This window comes from Arachis ipaensis, chromosome B7 (assembly GCF_059453495.1).
Source record: "Arachis ipaensis isolate K30076 ecotype BB chromosome B7, ASM5945349v1, whole genome shotgun sequence".
Lineage (NCBI taxonomy): Eukaryota > Viridiplantae > Streptophyta > Magnoliopsida > Fabales > Fabaceae > Arachis > Arachis ipaensis.
The window spans coordinates 65,413,279-65,440,730 of NC_142442.1; the positions used below are offsets into that span (position 1 = coordinate 65,413,279).

At 38.4% G+C, this 27,452-nt stretch overlaps 1 protein-coding gene and 2 non-coding genes across 3 annotated transcripts; 1 reads left to right on the forward strand and 2 right to left on the reverse strand.

The window, feature by feature from the left end:
* Positions 1-5,228: 5,228 nt before the first annotated feature.
* Positions 5,229-5,335, forward strand: LOC148552842 (small nucleolar RNA R71). Its single transcript, XR_015893643.1, has one exon. It is a non-coding gene; the product is annotated as a small nucleolar RNA R71 (small nucleolar RNA).
* Positions 5,336-17,739: 12,404 nt separating this feature from the next.
* On the reverse strand, positions 17,740-19,521 carry LOC107609281 (BURP domain-containing protein BNM2A). The gene is made up of 2 exons (XM_016311166.3): positions 19,186-19,521; positions 17,740-18,919 (listed from the first exon to the last, which is right to left on the reverse strand). The coding sequence occupies exons 1-2, from the start codon at positions 19,237-19,239 to the stop codon at positions 17,897-17,899; spliced, it is 1,077 nt and encodes a 358-aa protein (XP_016166652.1). The 5' UTR covers positions 19,240-19,521; the 3' UTR covers positions 17,740-17,896.
* Positions 19,522-25,539: 6,018 nt separating this feature from the next.
* LOC148552843 (small nucleolar RNA R71) lies at positions 25,540-25,647 on the reverse strand. The gene has a single exon (XR_015893187.1). It is a non-coding gene; the product is annotated as a small nucleolar RNA R71 (small nucleolar RNA).
* Between the last annotated feature and the right edge of the window lie 1,805 nt (positions 25,648-27,452).

A 27,452-nucleotide genomic window follows, 5' to 3' on the forward strand; every position in this document is an offset into this window, starting at 1 on the left:
GACAAATTCCAGGGCACGCGGCCGCGTAAGTGACGCGGTCGCGTGAGAGGCCAATGTTCCCTAGTGACGCAGACGCGTCGGCGACGCGGTCGCGTGGGGCGTTTTGTGCCATTGGCATGCCTCCAGCCACGCTCTTGCAGGACTCTCTGTTTGTTTTATTATTTCCTCCCATCTCCTGCGACGCAGACGTGTCAATGAGGCGGTCGCGTCACGTGAAAATTTTTTTTTAAATAAAATTATGTAAATGCAGATGCACGAAATGTACTAATAAAGAGAAGAGTTATTGAATAGGAAAACTGAGAATAAAGAAAAGAACGATCATACCATGGTGGGTTGTCTCCCACCTAACACTTTGCTTTAACGTCCGTAAGTTGGACGCTCCACTAGCTCAGGCTTCGGCTATGTGGGGATCTTCCAAGAGGAAGATCTCGAGCTCCTTGTTTTTCTTCAGCTTCTCGCCATGGTACAGCTTTAAACGATGTCCATTAACTTTGATAAGTTCAGAGCTTGAAGGATGGCTTAGGTGGTAAACTCCGTATGGTTCGGCCTTCTCTACTCTGTATGGACCTTCCCATCTTGATCTCAACTTGCCTGGCATGAGCCTTAGTCGAGACTTGTAAAGGAGGACTAAGTCCCCAGGTTGGAACTCTTTTCTCTTGATGTGCTGATCATGTACAGCCTTCATCTTCTCTTTGTATAGTCTTGAGTTCTCATAAGCTTCTAGGCGAAGGCTTTCCAGTTCTTGCAGTTGCAATTTCCTTTCAGCTCCAGCTTTCTCAATTCCCATGTTACACTCCTTTACTGCCCAAAAGGCTTTGTGCTATACTTCAATAGGGAGATGACAAGCTTTTCCATAAACTAAGCGGAAAGGACTCATCCCAATGGGTGTTTTGTATGCTGTTCTGTATGCCCAGGGTGCATCTTGTAGCCTGGTGCTCCAGTCTCTTCTATGAGGTTTGACTATCTTCTACAAGATACGCTTTATCTCTCTATTTGACACCTCGGCTTGCCCATTAGTCTGAGGGTGGTAGGCTGTTGCAACCTTATGAATTATCCCATGCTTTTTCAGTAATCCTGTTAGTCTCCTGTTACAAAAATAGGTGCCTTGATCGCTCACGATTGCTCGTGGTGATCCAAAGCGACAAATAATGTGGTTTCTCACAAAGGAAACAACAGTGTTAGCATCATCAGTGCGGGTAGGAATTGCTTCCACCCATTTGGAAACGTAATCCACAGCTAACAATACATAAAAATAACCATTAGAATTTGGAAATGGACCCATGAAGTCAATGCCCCAAACGTCAAAGATTTCACCGAAAAGCATAATTTGTTGAGGCATCGCATCCCTCTTGGATATATTACCAAATTTTTGGCACGGAAAACAAGATCTACAAAATTCAGTAGCGTCTCTAAAAAGTGTAGGCCACTAGAATCCACAGTCTAAGATTTTTCTAGCTGTTCTTTGAGGGCCAAAATGTCCTCCACTCTCAAATGAGTGACAGGCCTCCAAGATGGACTGGAATTCTGATTGAGGCACACACCGTCTAATTACCTGATCAGCGCCACATCTCCATAAATATGGGTTATCCCATATATAATATTTAGACTCACTTTTCAGCTTGTCTCTTTGATGCTTAGAAAAGTTTGGAGGAAAGGTGCGGTTAACTAGATAATTAGCTATAGGTGCATACCAAGGGACTACCTCAGATACTGCTTGTAGGTTATCAAATGGGAAATTATCAGCTATAGGATTGGGGTCATCTGTAATGTGCTCAAGGCGACTCAAATGGTCTGCCACTAAATTCTGGTTACCACTCCTATCCTTAATTTCTAAATCAAATTCTTGTAATAGCAGTATCCAACGTATAAGCCTTGGTTTGGACTCCTTTTTAGCTAATAGATACTTTAGAACTGCGTGGTCTGAGTACACTACTACCTTCGTACCAAGTAAATAGGCTCTGAATTTATCCAGAGCAAAAACAATAGCAAGCAGCTCTTTCTCAGTAGTACTGTAATTGGACTGAGCGGCATCTAAAGTTTTAGACGCATAAGCAATAACAAAGGGGTCCTTACCTTCACGCTGAGCCAGTGCTGCTCCTACTGCATGATTGGAGGCATCGCACATTATTTCAAATGGCTGGCTCCAGTCTGGTCCTCTCACAATTGGAGCTTGAGTCAGGGCGGTCTTCAGCTTATCAAATGCTTGTTTGCAATCCTCACTGAACTCGAACTCAATATCCTTCTGCAGTAGCCTGGATAAGGGAAGTGCTATCTTACTGAAGTCCTTAATGAATCTCCTATAAAAACCTGCATGGCCAAGGAACAAACGGATCTCCCTCACAGAAGAGGGGTAAGGTAAACTAGAAATAACATCCACCTTTGCTGGATCTACAGAAATGCCAGTATTAGACACAACATGTCCCAGTACAATACCTTGTTTTACCATAAAGTGACATTTTTTAAAATTTAATACAAGGTTTGTACTGACACATCTATCTAATACTCTAGATAATCCATCTAAGCAAAGGCTAAAGGAATCACCGTACACACTAAAATCATCCATAAAAACTTTCATACAGTCCTCAATAAGATCAGAGAAAAGACTCATCATGCACCTTTGGAAGGTAGCTGGTGCATTGCACAAGCCAAAGGGCATTCTCCTGTAAGCATAAGTCCCAAAAGGACATGTAAAAGTGGTCTTTTTCTGATCCTCAGGAGCTATATGAATCTGGAAATAACCTGTGTAACCATCTAAAAAATAGTAATGTGATTTACCTGACAGGCGATCCAGCATTTGATCAATGAATGGAAGAGGATAGTGATCCTTACGAGTGGCCTGGTTGAGGCGTCTGTAGTCAATGCATACCCTCCAGGCATTCTGAACTCTGGTTGCCATGAGCTCTCCGTGCTCATTCTTCACTGTAGTGACTCCAGACTTCTTGGGCACCACTTGTACTGGGCTTACCCATTCACTGTCTGAGATGGGATAGATGATATCTGCCTCCAGTAGTCTGGTCACTTCCTTTTTGACAACCTCTAAGATAGTGGAATTTAGTCTTCTCTGGGGTTAACGGACAGGTCTTGCTCCCCCTTCTAAAAATATCCTATGCTCACAGACTTGAGGGTTGATGCCTACTATGTCTGCCAAACTCCAACCAATTGCCTTCTTGTGCCTCCTCAGCACACTAAGTAACTGCTCTTCCTGTTGAGAGGTGAGTTCCCTTGCAATGATAACTGGAAACTTCTGCTCGTCTTCAAGGTAAGCATATTTGAGGTGTGGAGGAAGGGGTTTTAATTCTAACTTCTGATCATGGTCAGGCTCTGGGTTGTCTGGAGCTGGTGACAATGGTAAAGTACTGTCATTGTCCTCTAAGAATGTTCCCACACTTGGACCTTATCCTATGTACTTTTCTTCAAATTCCTCCTGGTGAACTTCAGCCACGGTTTCATCTATAATGTCACACTGGAGGATAGAATGATCCTCCGGATGATGCTTCATAACTCCATTTATATTGAAGATTACTACTCGGCCATCTATTTCAAAAGAGTATGTTCCTGAAAAAGCATCTAATTTGAACTTCGAAGTCTTCAGGAATAGTCTTCTGAGTAGGATTGATGATGGCTTCTCTGAGTCATTTTGGGGCATCTCCAGGATATAAAAATCAATGGGAAATGTGAGCCCCTTAATGCCCACTAATACATCTTTAGCAACTCCAGCCACTGTAATAATGCTTTTATCTGCTAACACAAAACGAGCTGCCGACCTTTTTAAAGAAGGGAGCCTCAAAATATCATATATAGACAAAGGTATTATACTCACACATGCTCCTAAATCACACATGCAGTCAGAAAATACCACACCACCAATAGTACAATTAACCATACATGGACCTGGGTCACTACACTTTTCAGGTAAACCTCCCATTAAAGCAGATATGGAACTACCTAAAGGAATAGTTTCTAATTCATTAATTTTGTCTTTATGTATACATAAATCTTTTAGAAACTTTGCATATTTAGGTACCTGTTGAATAACATCAAAAAGAGGAACAGTTACCTCAACCTTTTTGAATATCTCTACCATTTTAGGATCAGGTTCCAGCTGCTTCCTGGGCTTTCTTGCAAGTTGTGGAAATGGAATGGGAGTGGTGTCTTCTGCAGTGTCTGCACCCTTTGGTGCTTCCTCCTGTGGTTGAACTTCTTCTTTTTCATCTATGTCCTGCATCTCTTCTTCCTCTTCAACATCTTCTATTTCCACTACCTCTTCAGTTGAGGCGTGTTCTGGTGGGCTTGGCTCCTCCTGATTCCTCTCCTGCAGTGTGGTTCCGGACCTTAGGGTGATGGAATTAATGCCACCATTTGGATTGGGTAATGATTGAGAGGGGATTCTACTGGAGCTCAAAGGCTGGTTATTGGAGTTATTCATTGATCCAATCTATGAGACAATAGCTTGCAGGGTAGAGTTCAGACCATTTAGTATAGCATAAAGGTTATTTTCCATGGTCTGTTGTCTCCGATCAATAGATTGTAGTAAGTCGTCATTAGAAGATGAGGAAGGATAAGTAAGTTGAGAGGTCTGCTGTTGGTTATTCTGTGGTCCTTGGGATTGCCTCAGGTGAGGTGCTCTGTAAGGCTGGTTCTGGTTCTGCTGCCTGTTGTTGTTATTCCACATCTGATTTCCTTGATTGTCTCTGCCTCCTCTATTGTTGTTGTCCCTCCAATTCTGGTTAGAATTGTCTTGCCATCCATGACTGTAATTGCCACCTTGATTGTACCCTTGGTTGGGGCGATCATAGAAGTTATGAGTGGCTGCCACGGTGTTGTCTTCCTGCTGGAGCTACGGACATTCATCAGTATAATGGCTATAATCAGCACAGATTCTGCAAACTCTCTGTGGGACTAACTATTGGCTTTGCTGTGGTGGAGAAGGTTGAGCTTGCAGAACTTGTTGTTGATTCAATTGTATCTGCTTCAGCAAGTTGGTCATTTCACAGATACTCTGAGTTAGAGCAGCAGTCTCTCTGCTAGAGGATACTTCTGCAACGGCTTTTGAACGGCCTTGTTTCTGCCTGTGATTCCGAGTAGATTCAGCTAAGTTGCTGATCAATTGCCATGCCTCATCAGTGGTCTTGTACTTTTTCATAGACCCATTGCTAGCACTTTCCAATGTGGTCTTATCTTGGGGCCTCATGCCCTGTGTGACGTAACCGAGCAACACTATCTTGTCGATCATATGGTGGGGGCATGCTTCCAGAAGATTATTGAAGCGCTCCCAGCATTCATAGAGAGTCTCAGATTCGTCCTGAATAATCATGGAAATATCTTTCCTTAGTTTATCAGTAACTTCAGCTGGAAAGAATTTTTCCAAGAATTCTCTTCTAAGTGTATCCCAGTTGGATACAGTTGCTGCGGGTTGAGTGTAGTAACACTCTCTTGCCTTTCCCTCAAGAGAAAACGGGAAAGCTTTCAACAAAATTGAAGTTTCATCTGCACCATCACGCCTGACAGTAGAACAGGCTTCTTAAAAATCTCTCAGGTGCTTGATAGGCTCTTGAGTAGGTAAGCCATGAAACTTGGGCATCAAATTGAGCAGTGCGGTCTTTATTTCAAAGTCTGTAGCCACCGCTGGGTGATGCGCTTGAAATGGTTGCATTGTAAAATCAGGGGCTCTAGGCTCCTGGATAGTAACTCTCCTAGGTTCTGCCATGTCACCTACACGTAAATCAACCGAATCAGTAGAACGAGGGCTGGTTTCTTCCTCAAATGACGTTTCAGATCCGCCCTCAGAGAGGACTAACCGACACCGAGCTTGCCTTATTCGTGAAACAGTTCTTTCAATCTCAGGATCGAATACTGGCAAGCTTGGATCAGGAAGTGAACGCGTCATCTAGCGAAAGAAACAAGAAGCTCATAGTAGCAAGATAAAATAAAATGCAAATAAATAAATTCTAATTAATAACTTTAGCACTTTATTGCAATTCCCCGACAACGGCGCCAAAAATTGACATGGCAGAAATTGGCGAATTAAGAATTGTTATGAGATATGTGTTGCAAGTATAGTTCTTAATCAACCAGAAATCTGCTTATCAATTTAGAAGGGTTGTCACAAAAATTAAAATTAAAATACTGGGAGTATGAATCACAGGTCGTCTCCCAACGAGTTGCAGAAAGGTGTGCTATTTTATTAATCAGATGTTTTCAAAATGGTTTGAGTTAAATAAACAGGAAATTAAATTAGAGAAATTAAATAATTTAAATAGAAGCCTTGACTGGGAGTAGATTAGTTGGAAGCCCTATTCTTGTTGCAGTACTCTCAAGATTAATTGATAATTAAAGGTTGTTCTGTTTAGTTATCCTTTACTAGGTAAGGGAAGGTCAAACAAGTTGGAATGTTGTTTCTATTCACAAGTCCCAATCCGCTCAATTGAAAAGGATTAGTGTCAGTGATCAGAGAGCATTCCAACAATAAACCCAATTACAATTTTTCTTTTAAGCACCCCAATTAAAGGGTTCCTTTCAATCAACTCCCCATCAAGTTAAGGAGCTACTCGCTCATTGTGAATGTAGAACTCATAACATAAGAAAGGGAATTAAAGGAAGACATGATAAATAAAACTCAAAGGAATGAATTAAAAATAAACATAATTCTTGTATTAATAAATTCTAAAATAATCCAATAGTAAAATTGAGTAAATTAAAGGACATGGAAGAGTAAAGCCAAGTAAAGAATACGAACTAGAATGACGAAGTCTTGATGAGGTAATAACTCTTCTCAATATCCCAATGCAAAGAACAATAGAAATTAAAATCCTAAGAACTATGAATGTGTAGAGAGAGAAAACCTAGAGGAGGGGTAAAACTAGATCTAAAAACTAAAAACTGTGTAGAATGAATGTTGTTGTTGGTTTCTGCATGTTCTCTGGCTCTAGTCTGCTTTTCCGGGCGGAGAATTGGGTCAAAGTAGGGCCCAAAATCGCCCTCAGCGAATTCTGCAGATTATGCAGATCGCGCACGTCACGCGATCGCGTCATTCATGCAGACGCGTCATTCGGCGTTTTGCTTTGCCACGCGGGCACGTCGTCCACGCCTCCACATCACTTGTGCTATTCCAATCCGCGTGGTTTCGTGAGCCATGCGACCGCGTCACTACGATTTCCTCTCTTTCGCGCGGTCGCGTGAGCCATGCGGCCGCGTCACTTCTCGCTGGTCATCTCCTCAACTTCTTGTGTTCCTTCCATTTTTGCAAGCTTCCTTTCCAATCTCTAACTCATTCATGCCCTATAAAGCCTGAAACACTTAACACACAGATCAGGCATCGAATGGAATAAAGGAGAATTAAAATACATAATTAAAAGTCTCTGGGAAGCAAGTTTTCAATCATAAAGCATCTTTAGGAAGGAATTACAAATGCATGCTTATTTAATGAATAAGTGGGTAAAGATCATGATAAAACCACACAATTAGACACAATATAAACCATAAAATAGTGGTTTATCAGCCATACACCCTTTTACGTCGATTTTGCAGGGTCACGCGTGCGCATGGGCGACGCGAACGCGTGGGAGGCTGATTTTCGCAAACGACGCGGACGCGTCAGGGACGCATTCACGTGGGCATGTTTGTGCCTAAGGCACGCCTCTAGCCACGCTCTCACGTGACTCTCTGCTTCCTTTCTTCTCGTGTCCAATGCACATATGACGCGGACACGTCAGCGACGCTTACACGTCGCTTGCAATTTTTTTTTAATGCAGCATGCAGAATGCAAAATGTAGAATGTAGATGATTATGCAGAAATTATGAATGATCACAAATGAAAATATAATAAAATTAAACTAAGAACAAAAAGTAAAGAATATACCATGGTAGGTTGTCTCCCACCTAGCACTTTTGGTTTAAGTCCTTAAGTTGGACGTTTGGTGAGCTCCTTGTTATGGTGGCTTGTGCTTGAACTCATCCAGGAATCTCCACCAATGTTTGCAATTCCAATAGCCTCCGGGTTCCCATACTAGTTGCATAAAGACTTCAAGTAAGTTAAAGCAAGTGACAAAGCCCCAAGAGGGTTGATTGCTAGAATGAATTCCGGGGTCCCAAATCTTGCTTTTGCACCCGTCTTCTTGTTGACTATCTTTGTTCCAACTGGGTGGTAAGCAATCCGAATTCTCACTGAGGCATCCAAACAGCTTCCTAGACCCATGCAATTTAGTATTCTTCTAACCATGATAATTCAGCCGTGAGCTTCCTACCACAATGAACCTAGGATTGTGTTGCCAACCACTAACCATCTCCCTCTTACTCTTATAGCCACAAAGAGCTCTAAGTTGCCCATCCGTCTCAAGCAAAGCATATTCAAGTGGGCTAATTAAGCTTAGAGATGAAAGATTTACCCACTTGAATGAAGGAATGGATGGTGATGGCCTTGGGGGAGAGGTTTCCAACAGCTTTGGCAAGGTGATTTCCAGCTCCATTCCCTTGAGTTCTTCTTTGACAACTTCCACCTCTTTGCAAGCTTCTTTAATATCAACCTCTTCCTCTTGGTAGCATTCTTCCAATTCGATCTCTTCTTCATTGTTCACCAGAGGTATGGGAGGTTGTGCTTCTTCTTCTTTAATCTCCATGTCAAGTCCAATGGAAGAGTATTCAAATGTAGATAAGAATTCATCAATGATTGAATCCATCTCTTGATCATCCCCTTCAAAGTCTTCAACCATGATATACCTTGGAGGTTGTACACCATCCTCAACATCAAATTCAAACTCCTTAGAAGGGGACTCTATGACTGGGCTTTCCCATGGACGTTCCGCATCTCCTAAGTGTTCAACCACTTCTTCTTCTTTGATAATTCCGGCTTCCTCCACTTGTTCTAGTACCAAGTCATGCTCCTTACTGTCCACCGGAGTTTCTAGTGTCTCCTTCATGCTACGTTCTTCATTAGATTCTCCACATGTAGCCATGGGAGTTCCTTGAGTGCCCGAACGTTAGGAAGGTAATCGATTTATTGCTTTCTCCAGTTGATGAAGGGTTGCATTAAATTGATCTACTGTTTCCTTGAGGCGAGCCTGTGATTCTTGGGTTAATGGATATGGACATGGTGTATATGAAAGTGGTGGTTCTTGGGGGTAATTGGATTGGAATTGGGGTGGGTAAGGGTTATGGTCATATGGAGGTGAATGGTGTAAAGGGGCTTGTGAGTTTGGTGGTTCAAAGGTATGTTGTGGAGGTGGTTCATAAGCATATGATGGGACTTGTTAGTAACTACAAGGGGGTCCACCATATCTATCATCTTGGTATGCACCTCGGAATGGCTCTTGACCATAGTAATTAGGTGGAGGTGGTTTGTCACGAAAGGGTCCATCATAACTATTGTCTTGGTATGCATCACAGAATGGTTGTTAGTTATAGCGCATTGGAGGGGGTTGTTGCCAACAGGGTTGATCAAATCCTTGTGGCTCCTCCCATCTTTGATTCTTCCAACCTTGATGCCTATTTTCATTATAGTTTCCATTCCTTACAACAACATTGGAACCAAACTTGAAGCGACGGGGGTGAGAACTCATAGTAGCTAATGAAAATTAAAAACAAAAATAAAAACAAATAAACAAGCAAAATAAAATATTTACAATAACCAATATTAAGGTACACGTTTGCAATTCCCCGGCAATGGCACCACCTTGGACACGAGAAGAAAGGAAGTAGAAAGTCACGCGAGAGCGTGGCTGGAGGTGTGCCTTAGGCACAAACACGCCCATGCGAACGCATCCCTGACGCGTCCGCGTCGTTTGCGAAAATCAGCCACCCACGCGTGTGCGTCGCCCATGCGCACGCGTGACCCTGCAAAATCGACGTAAAGGGGTGTATGGCAGAAAGTTATGATGGAGTGGTGCTGGAAGCACAAGCCCTATCCCGCGAACGCGTGCCCCATGCGTCCGCGTCATTTTTCAAATAGAAGCCATTCACGCGTGGGCGTCACCCACGTGCACGCGTCACCCAAAATTTTTGGCATTATGCGAACGAAACAGAGAGTTGCACGTGCGCGAGGCTGCACTCGCGCCAATGGCACAGTTCATTCCACGCGAACGCGTGACCCACGCGTCTGCGTCGCATGCGCCGCACAGTTTATCCAGATCAGCGCCAGAATTCCTATCTTTTCTTCTCCAATCCTACTTATCTTTCTATTATCATTCTTTCTTCTTTCTTCTATCTTTTCTTATTCTTTCTTCTTCCTTTCTTACTTTCTTTTTCTTCATCTCTTTAACTTCTCATCCTTCTTCACTTCCATTCTATTTTACTTAATTTATTTGCATACTTTCATTCATTGCATTTTAATTTTGTGCCTTTTTTATTCTTTTCTAAATTGATTATTTTTCCATTGGTGTTAAATTTTCTTATTCAACTGTTACATCTTTTCTGGTATTATTTTGGTGCTTAGTGACTTGTTTTCCACTGTTGGGTAATATTATTTAAGTCAATGCTCATCTTTTATGATACTTGTATCACTTTTGCATTGACATGAGTTTATACTGTCTTTCATTACCTACTCTCTCTTCCCCTTTGTTGCAATTTTGTACTATTGATATGTTGTTTGCTTCTACTATTTTTTCACTTGCATGTTGTAGCTACTATGTAATTGAGACCCTTATTATTTGGCATTAACACCCATATTTTATTTGTTTTCTATCTTTGTTTTCTGGGTTACTTTTTCTTCTTTTTCCTCTTCCTTCAGGCTAGCCACCGAGAAAGGGAAAGAGAAACTTCTATATGGGGCAACAGACAAGTCCATCTGCACAATCTCTAGAGAAAGCATCAGTTGTAGCAGCCCGTCCACTTGCACATCTCAGCATGCACTGAGGACGGTGTAATCTTTATGTGTGGGGAGGTTGATACCGATCTCCATGGGTTAGTTATTTTCTTTTCAACACCAATGTCTAATTTTCTTTTTAGTTAGTTGTTGCATTTGCATGATTGATTGCATATTTGTTTGATTTTATGCATATTTTACCACCACTTGGTTAAAGTAATATTTTCTTCTTCAAGAAACTTTTTATAAAATTTCACTAATTTGATTTAAAATTTTTGATAAACTTGTTTGAAGGAATCTTATTTTGGAACATGGTTTAGAGCTCGAACACACAAAACCAGTGAGATTTTGAGCCTAATTGATTGGTTGCATCTTATCAACCAATATTTTATTTTTGGTGTGTGTTGTTCTCTCTAAAATTGTGATCTTTGTCTTGCTTAATTCTATATTTCCATTGTTTGATGTATGCATGCACTTATATGATTGAGGCCTTGTTTCACTAAGCTTACATAGCCATATGACCTTAACCTTTCATTATCCTTTGCAAACCAATTCGAGCCTATTTTACCCTTTTTATTCTTTACTTTAGCACATCATTAACTCTAAGTAGAAAACAATAATGCCCTTAATTTGAATCCTTGGTTAGCTTAGACTAGTGAGAGTGCTTATGATTTAAGTGTGGGAAAATTGGGTTTGGAAACCTTTGGTTTGAGAATTGAGTATGTTAGAATTTTTTGAAAATGTGAAAGAAATATTTAGGACATGTTCATGCATTCAATAATTTAATCATATGCATTGAGAAAAACAAAAGACAAAAAAAATAATATAGATAAAAAAAGGAAAAGAAAAATAAAGGAGAAAAAGAAAAGAAAAAGAGCAAATAAGTAAAAGGGGACAAAATGCCCCAAAGTAAGTGGTGCAATGCATATGTACTGTACTTGAAATTAGAATGCATGAATATGTGGAAAACATGGTTAATGGATAGTTAGACATTGTATTATGATTACATGGATTGTCTTAAGTTAGGTGAGAAAAGTTTAAGTTAATTAAGGATTCAGATTTTAGTCCACTTGGCCAAATACAATCCTACCTTGACCCTAACCCCATTACAACCCTTAAAAGACCTTTTGATATGTGTATTTATACATTAAATTTTTGTTGATTGATAGAAGAAAAACAAGCCTTAGAAAGCAAGGTTAGTAGAGAATTGAGAGAGTCGAACCTTAAACACTTGAGTGATTAGAGTGTATACACTTTCGGTGAGGGTTCGATGCTCGATTCTTTGTTCCCGGCTTTCATAAGCTATTTTCTTCTGCAAGTTTACTTGTACTTTATTTTGTGATTTGAATTAGTGAAATCCAGTTCATGTTTGTTCTTAAAAGATTTGTTTACTTTTAATCAAGTAGGTAGAAGTATTTTTGCATTTAGTTACATTCATATAGATAGGTTGCATTTCATAAGTTTTACCATTCCCCTTCACTCTCTTATAGCTTCTCTTGAGCTTAGCATGAGGACATGCTAATGTTTAAGTGTGGGAAGATTGATAAACCACTATTTTATGGTTTATCTTATGCTCAATTGAGTGGTTTATATCAATTCTTTACTCACTTATTCATATGATTTGCATGAGTTTACATTTTTCCTTCCTGATTTTGTGCTATGATTGAAAACATGCTTCTTTGGCCTTTAAATTACCAAATATTAATTCTCCCTTTATACCATTTGATACCTTGATATGTGTGTTAAGTGATTTCAGGGTTTATAGGGTAGGAATGGCTTAGAGGATGGAAACGAAGCATGCAAAAGTGGAAGGAATACAAGAAGTTGAAGAAATTGCTAAGCTGTCCAACCTGACCTCTTCGCACTCAAACGATCATAACTTGAGCTACAGAGTTCCAAATGATGCTGTTTCAGTTGCATTGGAAAGTTAACATCCGGAGCTTCGCAACGATATATAATTTGCCACAACTGCCCCAAAGCCATGTGACGCGCACGCGTGGATCACGCGGACGCGTGACCTGGCAAAAACTCAATCCGTGTGAACGAGTGGACGACGCTAACGCGTGGCTCTGCAGCGACCTGTACGTACCAGAAATTGATGAGGGCAATTTTTGGACTGTTTTTGACTCAATTTTCGGCCCAGAAAACATAGATTAGAGGCTATAAAGTGGGAAAATCGATCCATTCATTGAGACAATTGATACAACATTCATAATTCACAATTTTAGGTTTTAGATGTAGTTTTCTAGAGAGAGAGGCTCTCTCCTCTCTCTTAGGTTTTAGGATTATCATTTCTTTTACTTTATGGTTATTTCTTCATTCTAGGTTCTATGTTTCTTTAATTTATATTTCTCTTCTACTTTTATTTATTCTAATGCTTTTACTTGTTAATTACTTATGTTGCCAAATTGGCTTATGAACTCTTCATGTTAGATTTGAATATTCTATTTAATGCAATTTGAGGTATTTCAGATTTATGATTGCTTTTTTCTATTTATGATATAAATAATTTAGATTTTTCCCCCTTTGCTTTGGTTGAGTAATTGGTGACACTTGAGTTATCAAACTCAGCTGTTGATTGAAAATTAAGATTTGCTGATTGATTTGGATCCCTCTAAAGCTAGTCTTTCCACAGGAGTTGACTAGGACTTGAGGAATCAAATTAATTAGTCCAGTTGACTTTTCTTTATTTAGTAAGGGTTAACTAAGTGGGAGCAATAAATAATTCTCATCACACCTGATAAGGATAACTGGGATGGGATTTCCAGTTCTCATACCTTGCAATGGTTTTTCAAATTATTAATTTATTTTTCTTGCCATTTAAATTACTTGTTCCTTATTTCAGAAACCCAAAAATATACCTTTTTCCATAACCAATAATAAATACACCTCCCTGCAATTCCTTGAGAAGACGACCCGAGGTTTAAATACTTCGGTTATCAATTTTATTAGGTTTGCTTAAGTGACAAACAAAACTTTTGTACAAAAGAATTCTCTGTTGGTTTAGAAACTATACTTACAACGTGATTATTTTTATAAAATTCTTTACCGGCAGAAATCCGTTCGTCATGCTGCTGATCCTTCGTCACCGGAGAGTGGTGGTACCTGCAAGAGACTCCGATACTTAAGTTAGCATGGGCTTTAAGCAGGTTTTTAGTAGAATCAGAGTATGAGTTATACCTGGGTGCTCCAATGTATTTGTATTAGTGTGGGCTGACCTTTCTAGATAAGATAAGTTAGTTATCTTATCTTATCTTTAAGTGAGGTCATCTTATCTCCAGGGGTACCGCCTCTATCTTTCTGGGCTTTTGGCCTTTAGATTGGGCTATGTCCCTTAGTTTGGGCCGTCTTTGGGCTTCTTGTAGTGATTTGGCCGAACTCTTTTAAAGAAGAGGTCGGTTGTGCTTACTTGAAGAGGTCGGTTGCTTTGTCCTCGATCACCCCAGGTCGGATAGCTCGACCCAGGGTATGAACAAGTAGGGAAATCATGAAGAAGTGGAGCTTGAAATTTTAGCACACCCATGTACGCGTCTCCTTTGCCGCGTACACGTTAGCTGAGTTTCGCATCGTCCGCGTATGCGGACCACTTGCCACATACGCGGGAACACAAACATGTGCCTCATTAATAGAACACATGGGGGGCAATTTCTGAAGCTCTTTTGGCCCAATTTCAAGCCCAATTCGAAGAATAGAGGCTGGGGGTGAAGGAGGCAAAGACACAACATTCCATAATGTAGAAAATTAGATAGTTTTTACTTCTAGAGAGAGAAACTCTTCTTTTTCTCTAGGTTTTATTGTTCTTTGATCAACTTTTGCTTGAATCCATGGATTAGATCTTGTTTACATTAAGTTTTTATTACTCTAATTGTAGTTTCTCTACTTTACTTTTGCTTAGTAGTCTTGTAAATCAAGTTACCTTGGTTTATGATTTTGGATCTTGTTGGATTTGATTTCTAGTTAATGCATTGAGGTTTTTATGTTTCATATGTGTTATTTGATTTATTATTGTTGATAATTGACAGTGGGTAGTTTTAATTTGGGTTGATTCCTCAATTTTATGATGTCTTTTATTAGTGCTCACCAAGTGTTTGTGAAAATGCAACTTATGATTATGGTGTAGATTTCTATTCTTGGCTTTGAGTTGAGTAATTTGAGACTCTTGAATTATCAAAATCTAATGTTGATTGGTAATTGAAGATTGCTAGTTGGCTTAAATTTCACTAAATCTAATCTTTCATTAGGATTTGATTAGGACTTGTGGACTACAGGTAATTGTGCTCACTTGACTTTCCTTCAATGTTAGAGGATGACTAAGTGATAGCAATGTACACTTACCATCACAATTGACGATGATAATAAGGATAGGAATTCTAATTCTCACTCCTAGCTAAGGCTTTTTATATTGATTGATTGTCATTCCTTTTTGTTAGCTTTGATTTCCTAGCTCTTTTAGCTTAATTTTACCCTGATTAGTTATATGCCATTTTTATTGCTATCATTTTATTAGATGCTTGTTAGTTAGTCAATTACTTGATTGGTAATTCGAGTTGTTCTAATTTAATTGTTACTTGTTCATTGCTCTTAGTTTCTTGTCACTTTACTTTTTCTGCAAGCAATTCAAAACCCCTAAATTTCCTAACCAATGATGTGCATTCAATGGCAAGTCCTAGGGAAAACGACCCAGGATTCCACTCCTGATAATTGATTTGATTGTTGTGACATTCTTCTAAACTTTGATTGCGGATCACTTGTCGGTTTAGGCTATACTTGTGACACTTGAGTTTGAAAAATCCTTTAGAATTTTCTAAGCCGACATTTATCCCACGTTAGAGATCCACAAGATTATTGATAAGTCGTTATGCTCCTCGGACAAGGTTGGTGATGGATCCCGCTTGTCGAGATTACAGCGCCGGCATAAGAACGGTTATTAATCCTGCTTATGTTGAGAACAATGTGAGGGCTGAGGCAGAGTATCCCGCTCACATCCTTTTGAGTCACAAGAGTGTTCTTGACACTATATCCTTCGGGTAACAATTATTTGTGACCGAAAGGCGACATACCTGGATACTTGCTTTCTGAATTACTTGCTGTAAATGTATATTATCTGTGCTTTACTTGCTTGCATTTATCTGTGTTTTTTGATGGGATTGAGGAGGTTCGGTAGGCGATAGCGATGGGATCACATGGAGGATAGGTTGGCGAAGGCTGTAAGACATCAGTGTTTCTGTTAGTCAGAAAATCCTCAGGAGTAGATAACCCTTTATGGATTTTTATTAAATATTTCTAGGTTTTGAATCTTTATATCGGTGTGAAGTTCTAGGATTGCCTTTGGCATTCCAAAACCTTATATCTTATCTATTGGGAACTGTTACCAAACTAAGAACCTCCGGTTCTCATACCATATGTTGTTGTTGTATTTCAGATGTAGGTCGCAACCCACATCGGTGAGTTTGGGGATGGTGACAAAGCGGAGAATCGCTCTTTATCTTTTGTATTTTGATTATTTTGATGTAGTATCTCTCACTTTTGTATATTGCACTGGTTGCCTTAGAGGCTTACTTTGAGAGACAGAATAAAATTCTTTTGTATTCTGTTTGAGCTAGCCGGCCTAAGTTCCGTAGGCTGTGACTAGTCCTCTTTTGTATCCTATATATGTATATACTTTGATTATCTTGTATCTATGATCCTTTTCTTACCTTTACGCATTTGTTTATCGTGTGTAACACTTCGTGCTTTTGTATCTCTATTTTCTACGTCTTTGAGCTTTATTTCTTTATGTTGTCACGCTTTGTTATTCTTTACTTTACAGCTAGAGGTAAGGCTTAGGGTAATAGGGTGTTACATCCCTCATTCAATCCTTGAACCCCAAAGTTCAAGGTTGAAAAATGTGAACGATGTTGTTGTGTGCCGGAACTTGATAGCCCCTGATGTATAGGTGAGTTGGTCCAAGTATCCTCATCACTGTCCCAAACAATGTCAATAGGCTCTTCATCCGAATCATCCTATTGTATTGCATTTTTAACTCGATCCGGTTCACCCTCACCAGCAATATCCAAAATAAGACGGGGTGGCCTAACTATCCCACTGCAACAGATGGAGGATCAACCAACAGACAAGCAGGTGCAACCACAGGCATCGAGGTAGAACAACCCCTAACGTAGTCGACTGAGGATTCGACGCTAATGCCCCAGAACTGTCGATACCATCTTCCAACTTGACATACAACTCGTGTATTCTCACTTCCGAAAAACTTCGCTGACAATGAAACAAAACATGCATATCTTCATCGAACCCTATCACAAATGTTTCATACTTCACACCAGTTGACACAACAGTAATAGAGATATTGTAAAACAACTTCACCCACTTTGTTCCACACACCCCTAACTTTTGCAATATACTGATTTTTTGCTCTCACAACATATTTGATGACCGGATAAAAACACTCACTGGTTCTCTATCAGTAAACTTAATATGGTACCTTTTGCTTTTTTGAATTTTTCCGAAGCAATGCACAAATGCTAAAAAACTCTCCTCACACTCCATTTGTGAAAATAACACTAGGCTTCTTCACAAATGCCTCGTACTAGTATTTATAGAGAATCCCTCTATAAAGAAATTGCTACAGGATGCCAAGATTTCTGCAACGCTCCATTTGCCCAGAAATTGCTACATCTTATAGCGATTTCTATAAAAATAAAAAAGTTATAAAAACATCTTAAATATTTAAAAGTTGTATTCTAATAAATTTCATTTTCAAACAATTTAATTAGGGAACTTGCCCTAACAAATAGCTAGAGCTTGACCATCAAAAACTGAAAATTAAAGAAGTTTGCAATGTCCAACAGTCCATTAAGACTAAACTGTGTCAAGCCCTAGTAACTAACACATTGAAGAATTTACATCTAGTCCTTACACATAGAACAAAGATTACTCCAAGGTTCTAAGCACACCAAAATAACATCTTTATTGACAGACACATTAATAGTATTTTCACTAAGACAGTCGTTTATTTCATAGAACACCAGGTTAAGAACTAACATTTTGTAGATAGTTTCATATACAAGAAACACTGTTTACGCAAGTAGCAGTGATAGATTATCATGGATTTGCAGCAGGGGAAGGCACCCAAACAAGATTATCAGGAGGGAAAAAGTGGCACACCGGAGAGGTTCCCGGAGCGACATGGAGTACGCGAAAGGACACGTGATCGGAGTCCCACATCGATGTGTCCATGTGGCAAATAGCTGCAGCATGAACCTTGCCGCCATTGTCACCTTCTACCAACATCTCATACAAATTAACATCACTCTTTTGGCTATGACAATAGAAAACTGCATAAGGGTAAGGCATTGGGTGGCACCCTAAAACGTTTGCAACTGAAATCTCCTTCACTTCTCTGATTGTGTAGTTCTGCAGAAGAACCGTTGTGTTCGTGAGGTGTGTGGTGGTTAAAACCTTGAACTGCTTGTTGGATCCGAAGAGGTAGCGTGCAAAATCAAGAAGGGATTCCAAGGAAGTAGCACAGAACTTGGTCTCTCCCTCCATGGGTTCAATCTCACAGTTTTTGAGTGTGTATTTCATGGCCTGGGCCTGTGGTGAGTGTTTTGGCAGGGAGAAGAATTTGAGAAGAGAGGAAAGCTTTTTTGATGAGAATGGAATCTGTTCTGCTTCTTCTCTTGGGAGAAACTTTGGAGATGTTGACGAATTTCTTTTTGCAAAATATATCGGCATCGTTTTCCCAACGTAGAGATCCTTTGGTGTGAAGAACACATTTAGTTCAGGGTCCATGATGAACTTTTTGTGTTCATCTTTATCGTGCTCGTTTTTAGAATAATGCTTTCCTTTCTTCTTATGATCATCCTCGTCATCATCATCTTCATCTTCATCATCGGAGTCTTCATCATCTTTTTCTTTGTGTTTATGGTGATCATCATGATCATCATCATCTTCTTCTTCTGCTGCTTCTGTTTTCATTTTCAAATCGGTGCCTTCAACTTGCATAATATTATTAAGCGCAAGATCCTCTGCTGCAGATTGATGCAAATCATAGGTTACTAGCTTCACTTGATTATCCCTCTCAGTTGTTATACCTATCTTTCTTGCGCTACCATCTTTCACAACCTGCAGCATCAGAATTACAGTTGAAAAACAAAGTCAAATTTCTCTCCAAAAGAAAAAAAAGAAAAAGAAAAAGTGCTTTTAGTTCAACTTCAACAGTATCATGAAAACAAAGCCAGATTCATTTCAAACTAAGTTTCGCTGAAACAGAGGATGACTAATTCTGAAACCAAATAATGAAGGGACCAAAGTATTCGATGCAAGATCTATAACACTACCCTTACGATAAAATTGAGTAACTTTAATTGAATAACATAGGTAGATCTTACCAAAAAGACTAGGGTAAATAGGATGAAACTCCAAGAAGCTATTCTAAGTCTCATTTCTTTCTCTTGATTTTCAGATCTTTCTTTTTCTCTGTTTCTTTTTCTGTTACTACTTCGAAAGAAATGGTACAGAAATCTGAACTAGAAATTCAGATGCTTTTATCCCTAGATGCTTACTCCACTAAATGCTCTGTTTCCTCTTGATTTAATATTATTAATAATAGTAAGACATATTTGCATGACCGTAACGCATTTAAATTTAATAGTTCTTGGTTAGCGGATTCAAATACAAGACAAAATTGTTTAAAACAATGTTGGTCATTTATTTTTTTTTTTTTTTAAATATTTTCAGTGACGAGAAATAGAAATCATACTTGAATCATGTGCAAAAATTAATTCTTTGCCTTTTTGTTTCTTCACTTAAATTTTGATTAACAAATATTATTATCTTGCTCTGTAATATAAATTGTTAAAATTCAATAATATATATTTATATGTGATTTTATAAGTCAAACCTTTATTATCACACATCTATTTTCAAAGAATCTTATTCTATTAAGCATAAACGGATACACCTCATGTAGCTAAGAAAAATATCATATAGATGACAACAAATTAAATAATGCTTTGTCATTTCTATACTGGCATGCAGCTTTCAAGTTTCAACGTAAGATCAATATTTTTCAAAGCGAATAAGTTGATAAAGTAATAGAATAATGAATTAATCATATTTAAATTAAAATAGTAAAATATATATTTTATAAAATTTATAAATTTAGTGATCATTAATTTTTTATTTTATTTTTATTTTAGATCATCTAAATTTTAACGTAATTCTACCCACTAACGAACGTTACATATTTACAATATCAAAATTTATTATAGTCAAACATATATAATGTCAATTCTTCATGGAAATAAATATGGTGCCAGAAAAATGAACGGATTATGCTATGTTCACACTTCACGCGCTATGGCTTCTCGTTTTTACATTTGTCGGGTAAATAACATTAATAAATTAAGTAGGATTTAATATTATATGAAAATCTCAAATTAAAAAACTGTACTTGCATATTCTCACGCATAAATTTATGTAAATTTGATTTAGTTTTTTTTGGTACTAAATCGAATCATACTGATTCGAATTAGTAGAAATAAAGATCAGACAAATCAAAATGAATAGCTTCGATTTATAAATAAATAAAATTTGATATAATGTAAATTGAATTAGGTCATTTAGTAAATTGAGTTAATCTAATTTGATTTACCACTTAAGTCTAGTTTGGGTAAATACCTTAATTAAGCTTCTTTTGAAAAAATAGTTTAAATAATAAATGACTATATTAAAAGTAACTTATAAATAAGTTATTTTATGTTTAAATTTTTAGTTTTAAAAATACTTATGTTATAAAAATGTGATAAAAAATAATAGTATTATGAAAGAAGTTATTTTTTTAACTTCTCTATAAGCTCCTAAATAGCTTCTTAGAAAGTTGCAATTTGATTTTGAAAATTACACTAGACATTAATACTACTACTTTTCATAAGTCAAAATCTCAAACAAGTTACTTTTGAAACTTCCCAAATGAATCCTTATAAAGCTTATTTTATGTTAACTTTAAAATATAAATGTCAATAAAAAAATACCAATGTTCTGAAAATCGAACCGAATCAACCGATTCAATTGGGTTAACCAAAAACCGGTCACTTAGTTGATTCGGTTGAGACATAAAACTGCTTTACAAAAAACCGGTTTAAAAATTAGCCAAACCAGTAGTTAATCGGTGAACTGTTGGAACCGACCGATTTTTTTCAAGATTTTCGGTTTGGGTAATTAAGCTCCAACGCACTGTTTCTCTCAGAAGAAAAACCCATGCCACCCCCACTCCTTTCTCTCATCTCTCTGAGAATCAGAAACCTAACCCTAACCTAAACCCAGCGCACCATCACTATCCCCCATGGCCGAACTCTTCTTTTTCGGTAAATGGTGCTGTCACCGCTGGCAGGAACCGTGGGTAGGGGTGGCAAACGGGTCTAAATCCGCTGGGCTGGTCCGCGTAACTGATGAGCGGATAATTTATACGCTTTTTAACATTGTTTTTAGTATGTTTTTAGTAGTATCTAGTTACTTTTAGGGATGTTTTCATTAGTTTTTATGTTAAATTCACATTTCTGGACTTTACTATGAGTTTGTGTGTTTTTCTGTTATTTCAGGTATTTTCTGACTGAAATTGAGGGACTTGAGCAGAAATCAGATTCAGAGGTTGAAAAAGGACTGCTGATGCTGTTGGATTCTGACCTCCCTGCACTCAAAGTGGATTTTCTGGAGCTACAGAACTCGAAATGGCGCGCTTCCAATTGCGTTGGAAAGTAGACATCCAGGGCTTTCCAGCAATATATAATAGTCCATACTTTGGCCAAGAATTGACGACGTAAACTGGCGTTCAACGCCAGCCTTCTGCCCAAATCTGGCGTCCAGCGCCAGAAAAGGATCCAAAACCAGAGTTGAACGCCCAAACTGGCATAGAAACTGGCGTTCAACTCCACAAATGGCCTCTGCACGTGCTACACTTAAGCTCAGCCCAAATACACACCAAGTGGGCCCAGGAAGTGGATTTATGCATCAATTACTTACTCATGTAAACCCTAGTGACTAGTTTATTATAAATAAGACCTCTTACTATTGTATTAGGCATCTTTGGACGCCTGGTTCTTAGATCAGAGGGGCTGGCCTCTCGGCCATGCCTGGACCTTCACTTATGTAATTTCATACGGTAGAGTTTCTACACTCCATAGATTAAGGTGTGGAGCTCTGCTGTTCCTCAAAGATTAATGCAAAGTACTACTATTTTCTATTCAATTCTTCTTATTCCTCTTCTAAGATATCCATTCGCACTCAAGAATGTGATGAAGGTGATGATTATGTGTGACGCTTATCATCCTTCTCCCTTATGAACGCGTGCCTGACAAACACTTCCGTTCTACATGAAATAAGCTAGAATGAATATCTCTTAGATCTCCCAACCGGAATCTTCGTGGCGTACGCTAGAATGATGGCGGCATTCAAGAGAATCCGGAAAGTCTAAACCTTGTCTGTGGTATTCCGAGTAGGATTCAATGATTGAATGACTGTGACGAGCTCCTAACTCGCGATTGCAGGGCGTTAGTGACAGACGCAAAAGGATAGTAAATCCTATTCCAGCATGATCGAGAACCGACAGATGAATAGCCGTGCCGTGACAGGGTGCGTGAGCATATTATTCACTGAGAGGATAAGGTGAAGCCATTGGCAAGGGTGATGCCTCCAGACGATTAGCCGTGCCGTGACAGGGCATTGGATCATTTTCCCGTGAGATGACCGAAAGTAGCCATTGACAGTGGTGATGTATCACATAAAGCCAGCCATGGAAAGGAGTGAGACTGATTGGATGAAGATAGCAGGAAAGCAGAGGTTCAGAGGAACGAAAAGCATCTCCATTCGCTTATCTGAAATTCCTACCAATGAATTACATAAGTATCTCTATCCCTATTTTATTATATAATATTCGAAAACACCATTATCACTTTATATCTGCCTGACTGAGATTTACAAGGTGACCATAGCTTGCTTCATACCAACAATCTCCGTGGGATTCGACCCTTACTCACGTAAGGTATTACTTGGACGACCCAGTGCACTTGCTGGTTAGTTGTATCGAAGTTGTGACAATTATGAATTAAGATCAAAGCACCAAGCTTTGGAGCCATTACCAGGATTTGTTCGAGCCTGGATATCACAATTTCGTGCACCAAGTTTTTGGCGCCGTTGCCGGGGATTGTTTGAGTTTGGACAACTGACGGTTCATCTTGTTGCTCAGATTAGGTAATTTTCTTTTTATTTTATTTTCAAAAAAATTTTTCAAAAAAATTTCTAAAATTTTCTCATCTGTTTTCGAAAAAAATAAAAATATTTTCAAAAATAAATTATTCTATGGCTTCAAAAGTTTTAAGAATGAATTCTAGTGTTTCATGAAATATGTTGAATCATAACTGGCTGTAAAGCCATACCCAAACTACTTTGGGATTGGTATTCAACTAATCACTCCAGCCCATGTAATTATATGTTGCAGCCTGGCTGGCTGTAAAGCCATGTCTAAATTCTTTTGGACTGAGGCTTGCAATTTGTTATCAAGAGCAAGCTAGTTGGAGCTAATCCACCTGCTACTGTTCCTGATCTACCTGCTGAAGCTTGGCTGGCCATTGGCCATGTCTAGTGTTTTGGACTGGAGCTTTCTTTGAAAGCTTGGCTGGCTAGTGAGCCATGTCTAATTCCTGGACTGAAGCTTTAGACTAACATGGCAAGATTCCTGGAATTCATATTAAAAATTTTGGAATCCTTATTTTTTCTTTTAAATTTTCGAAAAATATAAATAAAAATCCAAAAAAAAATTAGAAAATCATAAAAATCAAAAATATTTTCTGTTTCTTGTTTGAGTCTTGAGTCACATTATAAGTTTGGTGTCACTTGCATATGCATCTTGCATTTTTCGAAAATATCATGCATTCATAGTGTTCTTCATGATCTTCAAGTTGTTCTTGGTAAGTCTTCTTGTTTGATCTTGATGATTTTTTGTTTTGTGTCTTTTCATGTTTATCATATGCATTCTTGAATTCTTAGTGTCTAAGCATTAAAGAATTCTAAGTTTGGTGTCTTGCATATTTTCTTTGCATTAAAAATTTTTCAAAAATATGTTCTTGATGTTCATCATGACATTCAAAGTGTTCTTGGTGTTCATCTTGACATTCATAGCATTCTTGCATGCATCACATGTTTTGATTTAAAAATTTCATGCATTGCATCTTTTTAGTGTTTTTCTCTTGCATCATAAAAATTTCAAAAATCAAAAAAAATATCTTTCCCTTTTTCTCTCATCAAATTCGAAAATTTGGATTGACTTTTTCAAAAATTTTTAAAATCAAATTGTTTCTTATGAGTCAAATCAAATTTTCAATTTGAAAATCTTATCTTTTTCAAAATCTTTTTCAAAAATCAAATCTTTTTCAAAATTCTTAGTTATTTTCGAAAATTAAAAAAAATATTTTTCAAAAATCTTTTTCTTATTTTTATATCAAATTTTCGAAAATAATACAATCAATTAATGTTTTGATTCAAAAATTTGAAGTTTGTTACTTGCTTGTTAAGAAAGATTCAAACTTTAAGTTCTAGAATCATATCTTGTGATTTCTTATGAATCAAGTCATTAATTGAGATTTTAAAAATCAAATCTTTTTCAAAACTAATTTCAATCATATCTTTCCAAAAATATCTTCTTATCTTATCTTTTTCAAAAATATCTTTTCAAAATATCTTTTCTAACTTCCTAACCTCTTATCTTTTCAAAAATTTGTTTCAACTAACTAACTAACTTTTTGTTTGTTTCTTAACTTTTTCAAAACCACCTAACTAACTCTCTCTCTCATTTTTCGAAAATATCTCCCCCTTTTTCAAAAATTTCTTTTTAATTAACTAATTATTTTATTTTTATTTTTATTTCAAAAAAATTTTCGAAAAAATACTAACAATTTTCAAAAACTATTTTCAAAAATCACTAACTCCTTTTCAAAAATAATTTTCGAAAATTATACCTCCCCCAACTTATTCTATTTATTCATTCATATCCTAACATCTCATCTCACATCTCTTCCATTCTCACAGTTGTGTTTCTTCCTTTATATTACATTCTTTGTCTCCCCCTTTTCTTCCACTCACAAAGGGATCCCTATACTGTGGTATAGAGGATCTCTATTATTATTATCATTTTTCTGGCCATTCTTCCTTGTCATATGAGCAGGAGCAAGGATAAAAACATTCTTGTGGAAGCAGATCCAGAACCTGAAAGGACTCTGAAGAGAAAATTAAGAGAAGCTAAAATACAACAATCCAGAGATAACCTTTCAGGAATTTTCGAACAGGCAGAGGAGATGGCAGCCGAAAATAATGATAATGTAAGGAAGATGCTTGGTGACTTTACTGCACCTAATTCCAATTTACATGGAAGAAGCATCTCCATTCCTGCCATTGGAGCAAACAACTTTGAGCTGAAACCTCAATTAGTTTCTCTGATGCAGCAGAACTGCAAGTTTCATGGACTTCCATCTGAAGACCCTTTTCAGTTTTTAACTAAATTCTTGCAGATATGTGATACTGTTAAGACTAATGGAATAGATCCTGAAGTCTACAGGCTCATGCTTTTCCCTTTTGCTGTAAGAGACAGAGCTAGATTATGGTTGGATTCTCAACCTAAAGACAGCCTGAACTCTTGGGATAAGCTGGTCACGGCTTTCTTAGCCAAGTACTTTCCTCCTCAAAAGCTGAGCAAGCTTAGAGCTGATGTTCAAACCTTCAGACAGAAAGAAGGTGAATCCCTCTATGAAGCTTGGGAAAGATACAAACAGTTGACCAAAAAGTGTCCTTCTGACATGCTTTCAGAATGGACCATCCTGGATATATTCTATGATGGTTTATCTGAGCTATCAAAGATGTCACTGGACACCTCTGCAGGTGGATCCATTCACCTAAAGAAAACGCCTGCAGAAGCTCAAGAACTCATTGACATGGTTGCTAACAACCAGATCATGTACACTTCTGAAAGGAATCCTGTGAGTAATGGGACGCCTATGAAGAAGGGAGTTCTTGAAGTTGATACTCTGAATGCCATATTGGCTCAGAACAAAATATTGACTCAGCAAGTCAATATGATTTCTCAGAGTCTGCATGGAATGCAAGCTGCATCCAACAGTACTCAAGAGGCATCTTCTGAAGAAGAAGCCTATGATCCTGAGAACCCTGCAATAGCAGAGGTGAATTACTTAGGTGAACCTTATGGAAACACCTATAACTCAACATGGAGAAATCATCCAAATTTCTCATGGAAGGATCAGAAGCCTCAACAAGGCTTTAACAATGGTGGAAGAAACAGGTTTAGCAATAGCAAACCTTTTCCATCATCAACTCAGCAACAGACAGAGAACTCTGAACAAAATGCTTCTAATTTAGCAAATCTAGTCTCTGATCTATCTAAGGCCACTGTAAGTTTCATGAATGAAACAAGGTCTTCCATTAGAAATCTGGAAGCACAAGTGGGCCAGCTGAGTAAAAGGATCACTGAAATCCCTCCTAGTACTCTCCCAAGCAATACAGAAGAGAACCCAAAAGGAGAGTGCAAGGCCATTGACATAAGCACCATGGCCGAACCTGTAAGGAAAGGAGAGGACGTGAATCCCAAGGAGGAAGACCTCCTGGGACGTCCAGTGATCAATAAGGAGCTTCCCTCTGAGGAACCAAAGGAATCTGAGACTCATCTAGAGACCATAGAGATTCCATTGAACCTCCTTATGCCCTTCATGAGCTCTGATGAGTATTCCTCTTCTGAAGAGAATGAGGATGTCACTGAAGAGCAAACTGCCAAGTTTCTTGGTACAATCATGAAACTGAATGCCAAAGTGTTTGGCATTGATGCTTGGGAAGTTGAACCTCCCTTGTTCATCAATGAACTAAGTGATCTGGATCAACTGACATTGCCTCAGAAGAGACAGGATCCTGGAAAGTTCATAATACCCTGTACCATAGGCACCATGATCTTTAAGGCTCTGTGTGACCTTGGTTCAGGAATAAACCTCATGCCCCTCTCTGTAATAGAGAAACTGGGAATCTATGGGGTGCAAGCTGCTAAAATCTCACTAGAGATGGCAGACAGCTCAAGAAAACAGGCTTATGGACAAGTAGAGGATGTATTAGTAAAGGTTGAGGGCCTTTACATCCCTGCTGATTTCATAGTCCTGGATACTGGAAAGGAAGAGGATGAATCCATCATCCTAGGAAGACCTTTCCTGGCCACAGCAAGAGCTGTGATTGATGTTGACAGAGGTGAAATATTCCTTCAATGGAATGAGAACTCCCTTGTATTCAAAACTTAAGGATCCCCCTCTACAACCATGGAGAGGAAGCAGGAAAAGCTTCTCTCCCAGCAGAGTCAACCAGAGCCCCACAGTCAAACTCTAAGTTTGGTGTTGGAAGGCCACAACCAAACTCTAAGTTTGGTGTTGAACTCCCATATCCAAACTCTAAGTTTGGTGTTGGAGAGTCTCAACAAAGCTCTGCACATCTGTGAGGCTCCATGAGAGCCCACTGTCAAGCTATTGACATTAAAGAAGCGCTTGTTGGGAGGCAACCTAATGTGTATCTAATTCTTATTTGTATTGTTTTTCATGTTTTCTTAGGTTCATGATCA